Source organism: Hemitrygon akajei, chromosome 14 (genome assembly GCF_048418815.1).
Source record: "Hemitrygon akajei chromosome 14, sHemAka1.3, whole genome shotgun sequence".
Taxonomy (NCBI): Eukaryota; Metazoa; Chordata; class Chondrichthyes; order Myliobatiformes; family Dasyatidae; genus Hemitrygon; species Hemitrygon akajei.
In genome coordinates this window covers 4,390,440-4,407,391 of record NC_133137.1, presented here as the reverse complement: position 1 = coordinate 4,407,391, position 16,952 = coordinate 4,390,440, and the positions used below count along the sequence as shown (strand labels likewise).

Here is a 16,952-nt window from a genome sequence, read left to right as displayed (position 1 = left end):
GGAGGAAGATCAGTTTGATATGGACCAGAGGCCAAAAGGCCTGTTTATTTGCTTCAGTAATTGATGACCATGACTCAATAACACTATCATTTATAACTCAGGGTTTCTATACAAGATGTATTCATGTTCAACATAACAGTTCATCTCATCTCCCTAGCACCTATTCAAAGACAATATCTCAGAGGTTTAAACTAAAACGTTTTGACTCCAAACACAAGTGAGTCTGTAAATGCAGGAAAACGTGAGCAGCACACACAAAATACTGAAGGAACTCAGCAAGTCAGGCAGCATCAATGTTTGCGCCCTGAACAATCAAGAATCTATCAACCTCTGCCTTAAATACACATAAAGACCTGACCTCCACAGCTGCCTGTGGCAGAGAATTCCAGGTTCTCTGGCTAAAGAAATTCCACCTCATCTCTAAAAGGATGCCCCGCTATTCAGAGGCTGTGTCCTCTCCCACCATAGGACACATTCTCTCCACACCCACTCTATCAAAGCCTTCAATAGGTTCCAATGAGGACAGCCCTCACAATTCTGAATTTCAATGAATACCAGCCTAGAACCAGCTCTTCATATGACAAGCCATTCAGTCCTGGAATCATTTTCGTGAACTTCCTTTGAACCCTCTCCAGTTTCAGCGCATCCTTTCTAAGATAAGGGGCCTAAGGCTGTTCACAGTGCTCTGCATTTGGCCTGTATCCCTTTTAAACCTTTCCCATCTTGCACATGTCTAAAATCAACATCGCTGCTTCATTTTTATGATTTCAGATCGTGAACTGAAGTTAAATTGTGCTGCTATTATAAGATCATAAGTCATAGAGATAGAACAATATAGCACAGGACAGGCCATTCAGCCCACAATCTTGTGCTGAATCAGTTAAAAGGAAACCGAAAACACCCAAACTCTAATCCCTCCTACCTACACAATGTCCATATCCCTCCATCTTCCTTGCTTTCACGTGCCTATCCAAACATCTCTTAATAGCTTCTAAAGTATTTGCCTCAACCACCACACCAGGCATCCACACTCTCTGAGTAAAAAACTTACCCCTCACATCCCCCTTGAACCTTCCCCCTCTCACCTTCAATGTTTGCCCTCTGGTATTAGACAGTTCAACCCTGGGAAACAGATACTCTTTGTCTCTATGATACTATGCCTCTCATAATCTTATCAACCTCTATCAGATCTCCCCCCACCTTCCGCAGCTCCAGAGAAAACAGCCCAAGTTTATCAAGCCTTTCCTGACAGCACGTGCCCTCTAAACCAGGCAGCATCCTGGTAAACCTCTTCTGCACCCTCTCCAAAGCCTCAACATCCCTCCTATAGTGGGGCGACCAGAACTATATACAATACTCCAGATGTGGCCCAACCAGACTTTTGTAAAGTTGCAACATAATCTTTTCACTTTTGTGGAATGATTCTGGACACGACCTCCACCACTCCTCCTCGTGTTCAGTTCCACCTTTTCTGGGCTTTGTCATCCTAACTACCTACTTACAACATAGAAGGCCATTCAGCCCTTTAGTTCCATGCCTGCACCAAGGAAAGCAATCCCATTCACCTTCCACGTTTCCCCACACATACATCTTATTCTTTCCCACGCCCATCACCTTCTCTATGATTGTTTTGCCACACAACTAACAATGGAGTAATCAGACAATGCCAATTGACCTCCAATTGGGAAGGTAGGAGAAATCAACGTTTATGCCATCAGGTTGGAGGCTGCCTAGAGGGAATATGAGGTGTTGCTCCTCCACCCTGAGAGTGGCCTCATCATGTAGTAGAGGAGGCCATGGACTAACATTTCAGAATGGGAATGGGGATAAGAATTAAAAAGGTTGGCCACCGGGAAATCCCACTCTTGGAGGATGGAATGGTGATGCTCAACACAGTGGTCCCCCTATTTACGTCAGGTCTCAGCAATGTAGAGAAGGCCACATCGCATTATTCCCTCTCCCTTCCCTTTTCTATTCCCCATTCTGGCCTCTTACCTCTTCTCCTCAACTGCCCAGTGCATCTCCCAGGCCCTCCTTCTTCCCTTTCTCCCATGATTCACTCTCCTCTCCTATCAGATTCCTCTTTCTCCAGCCCTCTGCCCTTTCTACCCACTTGGCTTCACCTACCACCTTCTAGCTAGTCTTCCCCTCCCCCCACTGTTCTATTCTGGCATCTTCCCCTTCCTTTCCAAACCTGAAGAAGGGTCTTAGCCTGAAACCGACTCTTTATTCCTCTCCATAGACGCTGCCTGACCTGCTGAGTTCCTCCAGCATTTTGTGCGTGTTGCTCTGGATTTCCAGCATCTGCAGAATCTCTTGTGTTGTATGTAGAGTCATACTTTGTGTAACAGAGACAGTATATTGGATATGGAGTACTGTAGTAAAATAGTGTTAGCAGATTGTGGTGAAGAGGCACCACTAACTAGGTGGCATGTGAATAAAACTCACCTGTCAGGTACTCAGATTCGATGGTACATTACCTGAGTGTACCTCCTGTACCTAATAAACTGGCCACTGAAAGCATGTTGGTGTCTCCTGCCTCTCCATTGCACTTCAAGGTGCAACGTGTTGCACGATCAGACATGCTCTTCTACCCACCACTGCCACCTTGAACCAGCCTGGCCATTCTCCTCTGCCCTCTCTTATTAATAGGGCATTTCCACCCACAGTGCCACTCGCTGGATGTTCTTAGTTTTTCACACCATTCTCTGTAACCTCTGTGCATGAAAGCACCAGGACATCAGCAGTTTCTGAGATACCCAAACCACCAACAGCCATTCCATGGTCAAAGTCACTTGGATCACACTCTTATTCCCCATTTGATGCTTGGCCTGAACAAGAATGGAACCTCTTCACCGTGCCTGCATGCTTTTGCGCGTTGACTTGCTGCCACATGATTGGCTGGTTAGATATTTGCATTAACATGAATTAACATGGTATGGGTGTCCTTAATAAAGTGACCCACTGGCTGGGTAAACTTCCTAATAAAATTAATCAAATGTTCACTGCCTTACCTTTGTCCTATCACCTGGCCAATTAGAATTCCTAATGTTAAGAATATTGAGATTCCCATAACTATGGCTCCTCTCCAAGCCTTGGGAGCGATTTCTCCCAGGTACAAAGGCTGCACACACAGGCTGACTCCTGAAAGCAGGTGAAGGAAAAGTAACAGTTAGCATTTGGTCAGTAAGTCCATGCATGCCTCTCTCAGTACTCAGTGTTATAAACCTGCCAAGGGCCAGTGTTTCCTCAGGTGCAGTTTGCATCACACAACAGGTATTCACACAGTGAATTGATCCACCAGCCTCAATGGGCAGGATTCAGATTATTGAGATCTGAATTCAGCATGAGATTACGCGCAGAAGAAAGGCGTTTGGGGGCACGGATTTACACAGATCTTGTGATCTCCGATGCACAGGTTCTCTCCTGACAGCAGCCTGGAACTCCGATTAACTCCCTCCCACTTCACTTCCATGAGCTCTGTTGAAGCTGATGAGGCCATGAAGGCCTTACGCAGATGAAGCTGGAGGTGCCTGTTAGGGTGTGTAGTTTATAAAGTGGTGTGCCCTTGCCCAGCTTACACAGAGTCAATGCCTTCTCCTGATGCAAGGCCTCCAGCTTCGAAATACCATCGCAAATACTCCTTCTCCACTGGGTTAGCAATACCCAGGAGACAGTGGGAATGGTGCACTTTTTTTTTAAGGATACCCTGAGCACACCTTTGAATCCTTTTTCCTGTTTGCCTGCTAGAGCAGCATGGTGAGCATGAACTATTACAGCACTAGCAACCTGGGTTCAATTCCCACTGCTGTCTGCAAGGAGTTTGCACATTCTCCCCATGGGTTTCCTCGGGTGATCCCACGTTCCAAAGACCATAAGCTAAAGGAGGAGAATTAGGCCATTTGGCGCATTGAGTTTGCTCCGCCATTTCATCCTGGCAGATCCATTTCCCTCTCAGCCCCAATCTCCTGCCTTCCCCCCGTATCCCTTCATGCCCTGACTAATCAAGAATCTGCCTTAAATATACCCAGTGATTTGGCCTCCACAGCTGCCTGTGGTGACAAATTCCACAGATTCACCACACACTGGCTAAAGAAATTCCTTCTTGCCTCCATTCTAAATGGATACCCGTCTATTCAAAGTCTGTGTCCTCTGGTCTTAGACCCTCCCAACAAGGGAAACATCCCCTCCACATCCACGCTGTCGAGGCCTTTCAACATTCAGTAGGTTTCAATGAGATGCACCCCCCATTCTTCTGAATTCCAGTGAATACAGGCCCAGGGCCATCAAACACTCTTCATATGATAAGCCTTTCAATCCAACTATCATTTTCGTGAACCTCGTTTGAACTCTCTCCAATATCAGTACATCCCTTAGAACTGCTCACAACACTCCAAGTGAGGCCTCACCAGTGCCTTATAAAACCTCAATATTGCATTCTAGCTTTTTTATTCAAGTCCTCGTGAAACAAATGCTAACATCACATTTGTCTTCCTCACCACTGACTCAACCCGCAAATTAACTTTGCACCTCAGAATTTTTAAATATTCTCTCCATTTAGACAATTGTCTATGCTTTCATTTGTTCTACCGAAGTGCATGACCATATGCTTCCTGACACTAGACCCCACCTGCCACTGTCAGAGTAAGTTTTTGTTACACAGGAAGTGGAGGGTATGTGGATCACCCTGCCAGGGCTGGTGGTAGAGGCAAATATATTAGAGACTCTTAGATAGGCACATGGAGAGGATGTGGGGGTAAGGGTTACGTTGAATGGTTGGCACATCATGGACTAAGTGGTTTGTACTGTGCTCTACAGCTCTGTGTTCCATGTTTTAAGAGTTGGCAAATGATAGATGAGGCAGGTAGAGGAGGGAAGAGTGGAAATAGTGACAAGGACTGGGAGGTGACACATGGAGGCAACGAAGGCTCAAGAAGATGGCATCTGATATGAGAAGAAGTGGAGCATGAAACCAAATAAGGGAGGTGGGGAGGGCAGATGGGAACAGTAGTGGGAGGGGGCCCAGTGGATGTGTGATGGGCAGATAGAGTAGGTGGAAGAGGGGAAAGAAACAGGGACTGGGGGGCGGGGGTATGAGTGTGTGTGGCTCACTGAGTTATTGAAAGTGGTCAACAATTTCTCGTGTTTCACTTTATTACCGGTGGACCGTGTGGTGCAGCAGAGTATCCTGGTTACAGCTCTCCAACGTGTGGGTGTCTGTGAGGCCCATCGGCTCATATGTTTCAATGCAAACACCGACAATGGCTCTGGGCTTGGCTTCCTGCTGAACACAAATGCATTCCCCTTGGACTGACACCAGTCTTCACCGAGCTCGGATCTGTTGTAAACCCTTTGCTGAGTATCATGCTTTGCATTCTGCTTTAGTGATGGACTTCCATCAGTGACCACTTGCAAATCCTAACTAATGGAGCCAAAGAATTTAAACAGATTGAAAAGGCCACTTATAGACCCTACTTCTACTGCTTTCTTCAAAGTTGTTGAGCAGTGGAAATAGTGTTGACTGTGCCCCTCCAGGAATGCACCCTCACTTTGGGGAGCATTCCAGAGCGGACTGGGAAACCACCCTGTGTCTCACCATGGGCTTTTTTGCTTCTTTGAAGATGTTCCGTGCTCCCCTGGAACAATCTCCTCTTCCCAGGCATGGACAATTTGTGGATGTGTGACTGAAGTGTTTCATTGCCAAGTTTGTGATTTAATGGAGATCATCTCTGCTCCTGAGAATTTGTCACTTTTTGTTCGGGATGCTGCTGTGTTTGACCTTTCATTGTTCAGGAATGGTGGTAAATGTAACCCAGTTAGATTGCTGTGGGGTGTTGTCAAGGAAGTGTATCTCAAGAAGAGAGCTGTAGTTGAGGAGATCCTCCCAGTGACTATTGACTGCCTCTCTGATGAACTCATTGACCTCGTTGCTGGTCTTAGCTGTTTGGCTTCAATGGGGACATTACAGTGGAGGTGAACCAGCGCATGTCGTGGCTCTCACTGAATGACACTGAGTAAGGAAGGCCAACTCCAACAGATCCTTCTCTTACTATGAAGCTTGGAGCTTGAAGTGCAGGTGGCCAGCTGTTGAGAGCACACAAATATTCTGGAGGAAATTCAGAATGGGAACTAAAGTCCTTACTGTGGGAATTCCAATAGATTGTAGTGCCACTCTGGCTTTGGATAAGCTAATATGCGGATAAACTCATCTTTGTTTCATTAAATACCATTCAAAAACAAGCACCTCCATTAACCTGAATGTTAGTTCGTTAATAAAGCCTTCTGCTCTCATCTGTCATGCTCCTCAACAGATGCAAAGATTCTTTCTTCTCATTGACTTGCGGCTGACAGGTAAATAAAGTTCAGGAGGAAACACTGAAGCCTTCTGAGAGCCTGGACTAATTTTCCACCAGATTACAAAGGCAAAGTGGGCGAGGCAGGACTTACAGAACTCCATTCTCCAGAGTGGGATATTTGACAGAGGTATATAAAATTAAGAGGGGTACAGATCGGAAAAAAGCGTGCAGAGTTTTTCTGCTGAGATTGGGTGAGACTAAGACTATGGCTTAAGGGTGAGAGGTGAAATGTTTAAAAGGAGCTCGAGGGGGAGTTCCTTCACACAGAGGATGGTGGAGGCTTTTTTGAAGCCTCACTACAAATCTAAAGGAGAATAAAGACTGGTCTGCTCAAATGGGCTATGATAGGTCATTACAACTCAATGCAGTAATGAGAGTCTACCCGATTCGTGCCTCATGGCTGGGGTTTCACAATACAGCTTAAACCTCTGAAGAGGCTTCATTTGTGCCCAAGTATTCCTTCCAGAACCAAACATTTACAACTCAGATACCAGCTGCTTTACAACAATTAGCTTCTGCCTTAATTCATTAGGAGCAGTATATAAGTGGAAAATCTTAAATCGCCAGTCAGCAGCAGATAATGTTACACGTTGCGAAGTGATAATGGTGAAACAGATTCACATGAAAAGTCTGATTCAGCTGCCACTTGGGGGCAAGTTCTTCTGAATCTATGGAGGAGTTAACAGTTTTCCCATACCTGAATGTAGTCCCACAAGAAACCTGCCCACTATTAAAAGTTCGAAAATGCCAGCAAGTTTACTTGCTCCCATCAAGGTGGATCCGGCCAGGATAAAGATGTTGATAATCAAGAGCGTCCTTTTGCTGAAGCACAGAAACACAATGGTTAACGCACACCCCGGGCAGAGGCAAAGGTGGTCAGTTCTGCTTGGTTTGTCACTGGCACCAGCCTACCCACCAAGGACATAGATACAGAAAGGTGCCGGAAAAGGGCCAGTAACTTAATGAAGGATCCCAGACACCCCACTCATGGATTGCTTATCCCACTCCCGCCAGAGCAGAGTCTACATCGCATCTACACCAGGACCACCAGACTAGAAACCTGTTGCTTTCCCCAAGCAGCGAGGCTGATCAACACCTCCACCCACTAACTCCACCACTACTTTTTTATTTCCTGTCAGTCACCTTATTTACAGCCTGGAGTCACTTTATGGACATACAATCAAACTACACTATATAGGCTCTCTCATTCACTTATATTAATTGTGAGTTTTCCTTTATTATTATGTTCTTTATCTTTTGTGGGTCCGGAGTAACAATTATTTTGTTCTCCTTACATGGATGTACATGAAATGACATTAAACAGTCTTGAATATGTTAATGAGCTAACAAACCCAACTTGATCCGTTCCACAATGAGCGTTGGACCATAGAACATCAGACAGAAAATACTCAGGTTTGAGTAAATCAGCCTCTGTGCCTACAGCCCTGATTCTAGTTATGTTCATTGACAGAGTATCTGTTCACAGGGGACAGGCAAGAGGCAAGCAGCCACACTTGACCTGTTCTTGGGTTCCATGAGAAAGTTGACAGAGACCTTCCCTTGGAACTGGCCTTTCCCTGTACTGCAAGATGTGAACTAGTGATGTCATGAGGGAGACTCGGGGCTGTTTCAAACCATGGGATACAGTAGTAGTTGTAAGTTTCCTCCCTCGAGCCCGGCATTGGCTCCATTCTCCACCTCAGTGATCTTTAACCTTTCTGAGTGAAGGCCTCACTTGTTCACACCCCCCACATCAATCTGAGAGTGAGGGCTGCCCTCGGAGTTCTGAGAAAGGTGAGTAGACCCAAATCGGGGTAGCTTTTGCACCCGATATACTTTGCTTTTCCTCAGCGGGGGTCCACAGGGATCTGGTCTGGCTCTATCAATGACTTGGATGAGGAATTGGAAAGGTGGGCTTGTGAGCTTGCAGATGACGTGAAGGTTGATGGTGCTGTGCATTGTGTAGAAGGTTGCCGCTGTTACAATGGGACATTGACAGAATGTGGAGCTAGGCTGGGAAATGGTAGATGGAGTTCAATCCAGAAAAGTGTAAAGTGATTCAATTGGGAAGGTCAAACATGAAGACTGAGTATAGGGTTCGTAGCAGGGTTCTCAACAGTGTGGAAGAACAGAAAGATCTTGGGGTCCACATCCAGGGATCCCTCGAAGTTGCAGCTTAAGTTGATAGAGTGGTTAAGAAGGTGTTTGGTGTGTTGGCCTTCATGAGTCAGGGGACTGAGTTCAAAAGTATGGCTAGTCTGAGTATTGTGTTCAGTTCTGAATACCTCATTGTAGGACAGAGGTGGAAGCTTTAGAGAGGGTGCTGTGGGATTGATCAGGATGTTGTCTGGTTTAGAGAGCATGTCTTATGCAGATATGTTGAACGATACAGGGTTTTTCTCATTGGAGCTAAGGAGGATGAGAGGTGACTTGATATATATGTACAAGTAGATAAGAGGCATAGATAGAGTGGACAACCAGGTGTACGAGGTGGCATAATTTTAAAGTGATTGGAGGAAAGTACAGAGGGGCTTTCAGAGTTAAGTTTTTTTTTACAGAGACTGGTAAGTGTGTGGACGGTGCTGCCAGAGTGTATAGGAGCAGAGATATTAGGGACATTTAAGAAGCTTCTAGACAGGCACGTGGGTAGTAGAAAAGTGGAGGTCTGTGTAGGAGGAAAGGATTAGATTGATCTTAGAGTAGGTTAAAGTGTTAGCACAATGACATGGGTCGAAGGGCTTGTACTGTGTTACAAAGATCTAGCAGTATTAGGTTTACACCTCATGTACTGCTAAAAAAACACATCCTGGCCTGTAAAAACCTCACAACACGTCACTTAGAAGATATCGTAAAAATCTGGAAGAAGGTCTTGTAGTTGGATGAGATTAAGGTGGAAATTTTTGGCCTCAACACTAAGTAGTAGCTTTGCTATAAATCTAATACTGCGCATCAGCCAGGTAAAGAATGGTGTAGGTAGCATCATGTTATGGGGATACTTTTCAGCAGCAGGAACTGAAAATCGGGTCAGGATTGAAGGCAAGATGAATGTAGCTAAATACAGGAAGATCCTAGATGAAAAAGGAACCTGCTGGCCTCTATCAGAAAGCTGAAGCTAGGGAGGAAGTTCATCTTTAAGCAGGGCAACAACCCTAAGAACACTTCCAAACCAACCACGGAGGGGCTCCAAGTGAAGAAAACTGATGCCCCTGAGCGGCCCAGTCAGAATCCTGACGTTGAAATTGCCCGGCAAAACCTCAAGTTCCTGCCCACCGTCGCTCCGCAACACGCCGGGCACAGCTTGAGCAATTTGGGGCAAATCTTGTTCCATCATATTGTACAAAGGTAATAGAGGCTTATCCAAAATGACCACTGGCTGTAATAGCTGCAGGGGCTGATTCAGCTAAGCACCGAGCAAAAGAGATGAATACTTTTGAACTGCTGACATTTCAGTTTCTGAATTTTTAGTCTTTACAATTTTCCCTGTTTTTGGGCTCCACTGCAAAAAAAAGGAGCATGTTATTCACAAATAAAAATTCTCAGTTAAATTGATCAAAATCCCTGGTTGTAATACTCATTTATATGAACAAAGGTTTGGGGGCTGAATAATTTTTCAAGGTATGAAAAAGAATGAAACTTTTTAAATCACATACTTTTGCTTTTATTTTTTAATTGAAAGGTATAATAAAACGCAGTGCAACAAAGTTTCATAAACTTTTTCTAGCTGCAGAGCAACAAAGGCTATGTGGACGGGAGCATTTCAGTTACCACGCAACCACACAGCTTAGAGGGAACAGTGCCCCACAGTCATGCAAGCTCCACACAGACAGCACCCAAGGACAGGACTGAACCTGGGTCTCTGGAGCTGTGATCTACCTACCCCACTTGCAGTGACACTGTGCAAATTTGCTACTTGCTTACTGAAGCAAAACATCTCACAGCACAACGTTCAGTGAAGTTTCTTTGACCTGAAATATTAATTCTGTGTGCTGCCTGATCTGCTCAGTGTTTCCAACATCTTCTGCTTTCATTCAGATTTGAATCATCTACAGTTTCTTTCCCCCACACACTTCATTGGAAATTACTGAACAGAAATCCAAATGTTGCAGCTCCATAAAACTCAGGTTAGGCCATTCTTGGAATACTGTGTTCACTTCTGGTCGGCTCATTATAGGAAGGTTGTAGAAGCTTTAGAGAGAGTGCAGAGGTGATTTACCAGAACACTGCCTAGATTAGGGAGCATGTCTTATGCTGGTAAGTTGAGAAAGCTAGGGTTTTTCTCTTTGCAGAAAGGGGAGGTGAGAGGTCATTTGATAGAGGTGTACATGATAATAAGAAACATAGATTGAGTGGATAGCTACAGAAATTTTCTCGGGTTGGAAATGGCTAATACGAGGGGGCATAATTTTAAGCTGATTGGAGGAAAGTATACGGGGATGGCAGAGGTAAGTTTTTTTTAAACGCAGAGATTGGTGAGTTTGTGGAACATGTTGCCAGGGCTGGTGTAGAGGCAGATATATAAGGGCATTAAAAAACACACACACGGATGATAGAAAAGTGGAGAGCTATGCGGGAGGGAAGGGTTAAATTGATCTTGGAGTAGGTTAGAAGGTCAGCACAATATCATGGGCAGAAGGGCCTGTACTGTGCTGTAATGTTCTGTGTTCCAGGGTCTGAGCCTCATGAAGAGATATCAGGACAGATGACCAAAAGCCTGGTCAAGGGAATATTCTAGAAGGGGAGAGAGGCAGAGTGGCCCTGAAAGGGAGTTCTATGCTTTTCAGCCCAGGAACTGACAGTAAAAGAGGATTGATAAAATTTTAGTGGATTCAACAAGATGAGAACAGAAACTTCCAAAGCTTGTAGAGCTTTGGTGTAGGGATAGGGGCATTTCAAAACAGAGGTACATGTACTTGGAAGTGAGGCTGTTCAATGAAGGATAACGGCTGGAAGTTTTCTCAGTGCAAGTTAATGAGAAGAAGAGTAGAGCTCACGCACGACTGAGCTGCAGAAAGTGGGTAATAAAGAGGGCAAACTAACTATTTACATGTGAAAATATGTAAGCTCCTCCGATGAACTGATGCCTGTGAAATTGATTGACAAGTTTACATGGATGAGAGAGACCAGGCACAGCACAACGTGTCAATAAGGATCACAATTTTAACACAAGTAGGTGCATAAAATGGAATAATTCATGCTTAAAGGTACATTACACACTTAATTCAGATTCATTTATTTATCACATTTATCTCAAAATTAATCAGTAAACTTTAAGACCTGGGCCTCAGTACCTCTTTGTGTGATTGGATCCTGGATTTCCTTCACTTGTCAGACCCCAGTCAGTTCAGGTTGGCAAAAATATCTCCTCCACAATCTCCATCGGCACAGGAGCTCCACAGGGATGTGTGCTCACCCCCTTGGTTTAAAACTTGTTTAAAACCCCCACTTGGTTTAAAAACTTGGTGTAAAAACAACAGCCTCTCAATGTCAATAAGACCAAAGAACTCGCTCCACCAGGTTCAAGAACAGTTCCTACTCCTCAACCATCAGGTTCCTGAACAAAGGAGGATAACTACACTCATTCTATACCTGATGTTCCCACAACCGATGATCACCCTTTAAGGAGTCTATCTTGTTATTTAATGATCTCATTATTTATTGCTATTTATTTATATTTGCATTGGCACAGTTTGCTGTTTATTGACCCTGTTTACAGTTACCGTTCTACAGATTTGCTACGTATGCCTGCAGAAAAAGAATCTCAAGGTTGTATATGCAGTGATGTGTCTGTACTCTTATAAGTTTTACTTTGAACTATATCGAAACATACAGTGGAATGAGTTGTTTGCATTAACAGCTAACACAACCGAAGGATGTGCTGGGGCAGCCTGCAAGTGTTGCCACACTTTCTCTTTCTCCCTGTTTTCTTCCTCTTTGTGAGCTCTTTAGGTAAACCATCAAATCTCAAATCCATGACACTAAATTCTGCATTCTGCTTCCCTTTTACTTCCTCGGGGCTCTATGTTTGGCTACGTATGCCAGGAAGGCACACAAACAAAAGCTCTTAACTGTCTCTCTCTACATGTCACTATGATGAACCAATACCAACAGCAATATCAATACATATCTTTTTTCTTTCACTTTTTATTCTGTCCTTCTTCTTAGCAGATCTCTTGGGGTCAAGAAGCAAGTTCCCTCTACTCCAGTTCACTGGGTGCTGAAATAACTGATGAGAATGTCTGGCATCACCGGACTCTGCTTTGAATACGTCCAGCACTTAATATTTGTATGCTATGTCCTCATTTAATGACTGCCGCCTATTGTGGCTTCCTGCCAGTTCTAAATTCTTGAATTTGACTTCATTGCACAGAGGTACTTATCATACAAGAAGTCCATTCAAGAGTCTTTGGGTGGAAGTTGTCCTTGAGCCTAAAGGTACATGTTCTTGGGCTTTTGTATCTTCTCACCAATGGGCCAGTGGAGAGTAGAGAATGACCGGGGTTCTCGAGAGGGCAGAATCTTACTGAGCAGAGATAGAGTGGATGTGGTGGAGTCTCGGACCAGAAGGCACAGCACCAGAAAAGAAGGATGTCTCTTTAGAACAGAGATGAGGGAGAATTTCTTTAGCCAGAGGGTGGTGAATCTGTGGAATTCATTGCCACAGGTGGCTGTGGAGGCCAAATCATTGGGCGTATTTAAAGTGCAGGTTATTGATTACACCAGGAATGATACATTATTTGCATGCTGTGGTGGCAACACTTTACAACGTCAGCTGCAAGATCAGTGTTCAGTTTCCAGCGCTGTGTCCAAGGAGTTCATACGTTCTCCCCGTGACCATGTGGGTTTCCTCTGGGTGCTCCAGTTTCCTCCCACACTCTAAAGATGTATGGTTAAAGTTCGTGAGTTGTAAGCATGCTGAGGTGGCACCAAAAGCATGGTTTGATTTAATGTAAATTAAATTTTGCTGTACCTTTTGATGTATATGTGATAAATAAAGCTAATCTTTAAAATCAAATTTTTACATTAAAAAAGTGCAAACTTACCGACCAAATTTGATGGCCAGGTGCCCTCCCAAACATGCCCCAAGAAGTCCACCAAGTGTAAAAATTGAAACGATGATAGACCACAGAAGCTTCAGGAGACTACTATCCAGATTAGTACCGGTCCGAACAAACCAGGTCTCATTAATGAAAGCCTGCACATCCTGCAGAGTTGATACAAGGCAGACACTGAGAACAAGATCACCACTAGATTCCAAACACTGCAAACCTGTAACGTTACAAACACACACATCAGGAGCAGGATTTAGTCATTAGAATCCTTGACTTGCTCCATGATTCAGTAAGATCAATGGCTAATATGACTGTGACCTCATCTCCACAAGAAAGAATGGTTAGCTTTATTTATAACATGTACAACACAACGTACAGTGAAACAAATCAAATCAAACCAGCAGCTTGCAAGTGTCACCATGCTCCTGGCCCCAACAGAGCACGTCACCACCCTCTAACCCTAATCGTATGTCTCTGGAACGTGGGAAGAAATAGAACACCCAGAGAAAACCCGCACGGTCACAGGGAGAACATGCAAACTCTTCACAGACAGCGACAGGAAACGAACCGTTACACTTCCATGTCACACCCAGTTATCAAGAACCCATCTTGCCTCTGAGTGTGCAGCATTCTGCCGGTGCTGGTTACGTCCTCGGGTATTTAATGTGGGGCTTAAACTTTTCGACTCGTAACAACAGGCATCCGTCTAAACTGGCAATCAGAACAGAGAATCTCTCCGTACGAGGGACAGCTAATCCACCAGCCCAGGACTGGGAGGAAACCAAAGCACTTGGACGATACCCACACAGTCACAGGGAGAACTTGCAAACTCTGCAGACAGCACCCCAGATCAAATTTGAATGCAGGTCAGGGGAGCTGCGAGTCCGCACCACCGCGCCACACACAGCGGTTTTAACGTCTCCAGAGGAAAAGGAACGAAAGCCAGCACTCACCCTGGTCGGAGCGTTAATGATGGAAAGATTATATCCACACTGAAAAGTTCCTCCGATGCCTGAAGAAAACACTGCCAAAGCGATGTTAGCGGACGGCAGCTGTAAAACAAATATCAGTAATTGGTGGTGGGTTTGCCAAGATAGAGTGAGAAACATTGTTTTACATTGCCGCTTACCCAGCTCACTGCAAAACACATTTTTTTATCCATTCATTTATTGAGATGGGCCCTTCTGGCCTTTCACGCCGTGCTACCCTGCAATCCCCCAGTTTTTCACCCTCACCTAATCACGGGCCAACTTACAAGGACCAATTAACCTCCCAACCAGTCTGTCTTTGGGATGCGGGAGGAAAGGGGGCATTCAGAGGAAACCCACATGGTCACAGGGAGAAGGTACAAACTCCTAACTAGATTGAGTAGTAAACAATAACAGAATGCACGATACAGCATCGCAGCTACACTCACAGTAAAGAAACGTGCTGAAAAAACCATGACAAGACAGATTGAGAGATCAAGAGTTTATCTTCCTTTTCAAGGTGGCAATGAGCTGAGGTTGGCGTTGAGATTTCAGCTCTCAGAGGTTTTTTTTAGGTGTGTAGGGATGGTTTGGGGGACAGCGAAGGGAGTTAGGGGTCAGATTAGGGCTTACAGATAGGGATGTGAGGAATTGTGGGACAGGCTGGAGTCTGTCTAAGTCCAAGTCTAAGCATCCACTTGAGTTCAAAGGCCAGCAGCACAGGTTGACCAGAGTTTGAGGCCTAGTTTTTGGCGAGTCTGGCATTCAAAGCATTGGGTGCGGGCCCTCATCCAGGCTCCTCATTCGTCGGTGTCTGCGAGTCCTGGGTTGATGCCAAAGATCAAAATTGGAAGGCCAATCAGAGGCCCAGATTGAAGCCCAAAGGTCCATTGGAATTTCAGAGGAACCCTAAATCTATGAGCCCAGTGTTTGTGAATCCAATGTCTGCTTGAGGTTGTGTGGGAGGTAGGGAGGCATGGAACTTTGTTGCTTGCTATCTTCTATTCTGGTGTGTTCACCGAAAATGGTGAGCATGCAACGCTGGTACTGGAACGTATGTCAGCACTTGCAGGCTACCCGCAGCACACCCTTGGGTGTGTTGTTTGTTAACGCAAATGACACGCTTTATTGTGCGTTTCAATGTCGATGTGATAATAAATTAATCTGAGTCTGAGTGTTTATTGTTCGGCAGGTCCATTCGAGAGTCTTGTAACAGTTGAACAGAAGCAACCCAGAGCCTGGCGGTGACATCTTCTGCCTGATGGGAGAAGGAAGAAGAGAGAATGAGCTGAGCGGCTGGGGACTTTGATCACACTGGCTGCTTCCTGAGGCAGCAAGTGTGGAGGTAGGCCACGGAGGGGACAATATCTTTCAACGTACACAGAGGTGATGTCTGGAACAGATTTCAATAATTTTCAAATTGTTTGTCAAACGACCTAATTGCACTTGTCACCATTTCATGTGCACCAGTGTCTTAGATGTGAAGCACCTTTATAGATTGTGACCCAGAGTGCAGATGAACAGTCTCAACACAAAATATTAACTGTCCATTTCCCCTGTGAGGGCCGCCTGACCCATTGAGCTCCCCCACCAATGAGTTTTTTGCAGCCTAATGGTAACGTTTAAATTAAATCCTGCATAGATTAAAACTCTGATTAATATTCTTGCTGAAATCCTGAGATAGAATTGGAAGACATTAAAATAATTTGACTCCTGTTCCTTGTGTGCATTCTTTCATTGATTCTATTGTGTGTCTTTGTATTTACCGTGATGCCCACAGGAGAATGAATTCCATGGTAGTATATGGTGACATATACCGAGTGTACTTTGATAATGCATTTATTTTGAAATTTGAAATTTCACTGTCTATGCCCTCAGCTTTGCACTGCTCCTCCACCCCCACTATCCACACCGCACTCCAAACCCAGGCTCTACTTGCTCAGTCTGTCTTGAATGAAGAACAATAAGGATATTCTTTGGAGAGAGTGAAAAGGCCACAAATTGTCTCTTGGTGGAAGAGCTCAGAAAGGCTGAAATGGAGATCATGGGGGTTGTGCCAAAGAAAGAGTTTCCAGATGAATTCTCAAGTTTGCAAAGGGGAGAAGCGTGAAAAGGAATGGTCATATTTCCATACTCAATCCAGTACTTGAAGGTGGTGGCTTGAGAGTTGGTGGATGGCTTAGTAGGGCAGCCATGTCTGAAGTGTCTAAACATCCTGTAATATTGGCAGAGGACATTCTCTGAGGCACGTACATCAAGAAGGGGGAACAGGGGAGAGATTGATTGGGTCCTTGCGAAACATCCACCATGAAGGTACAGAATGTCGGTGAAGAGCGTTTCCACACAGTCCTTTGCAAAGTAGATGCGATTATCAATGGTCAGCAAATGACTCTGGCATCCTCTGATCCCAATGATTTGGAAGCAATAACTGTTGCTTCTGAAGATCTCACCATGCTTGCCACCAGGAGAGTTCCGAAAGGAAAACATTTACGCTCGTTGTAGATGAAAGTGGGTCTGATACATGACGAACTTGTTTTGTGTATCGTCGGTCAAGGAGTACTCAGCACAGTCATAGGAAC

The 16,952-nt window shown here is 44.8% G+C and overlaps 1 protein-coding gene across 3 annotated transcripts in view; it reads right to left on the bottom strand.

Moving 5' to 3' along the window:
• The window catches only part of LOC140738239 (solute carrier family 2, facilitated glucose transporter member 11-like), an 81,984-nt gene that overhangs the window by 37,195 nt on the left and 27,837 nt on the right, over nt 1-16,952 (bottom strand). For all 3 annotated transcript variants that reach the window (XM_073065379.1, XM_073065381.1, XM_073065380.1), the window contains exons 2-5: nt 14,359-14,457; nt 13,397-13,557; nt 7,054-7,178; nt 3,015-3,144 (exon numbers count right to left, since the gene is read on the bottom strand). In XM_073065379.1, the coding sequence (XP_072921480.1) occupies nt 3,015-3,144; nt 7,054-7,178; nt 13,397-13,557; nt 14,359-14,457 (515 nt within the window). The remainder of the gene's footprint in view (nt 1-3,014; nt 3,145-7,053; nt 7,179-13,396; nt 13,558-14,358; nt 14,458-16,952) is intronic.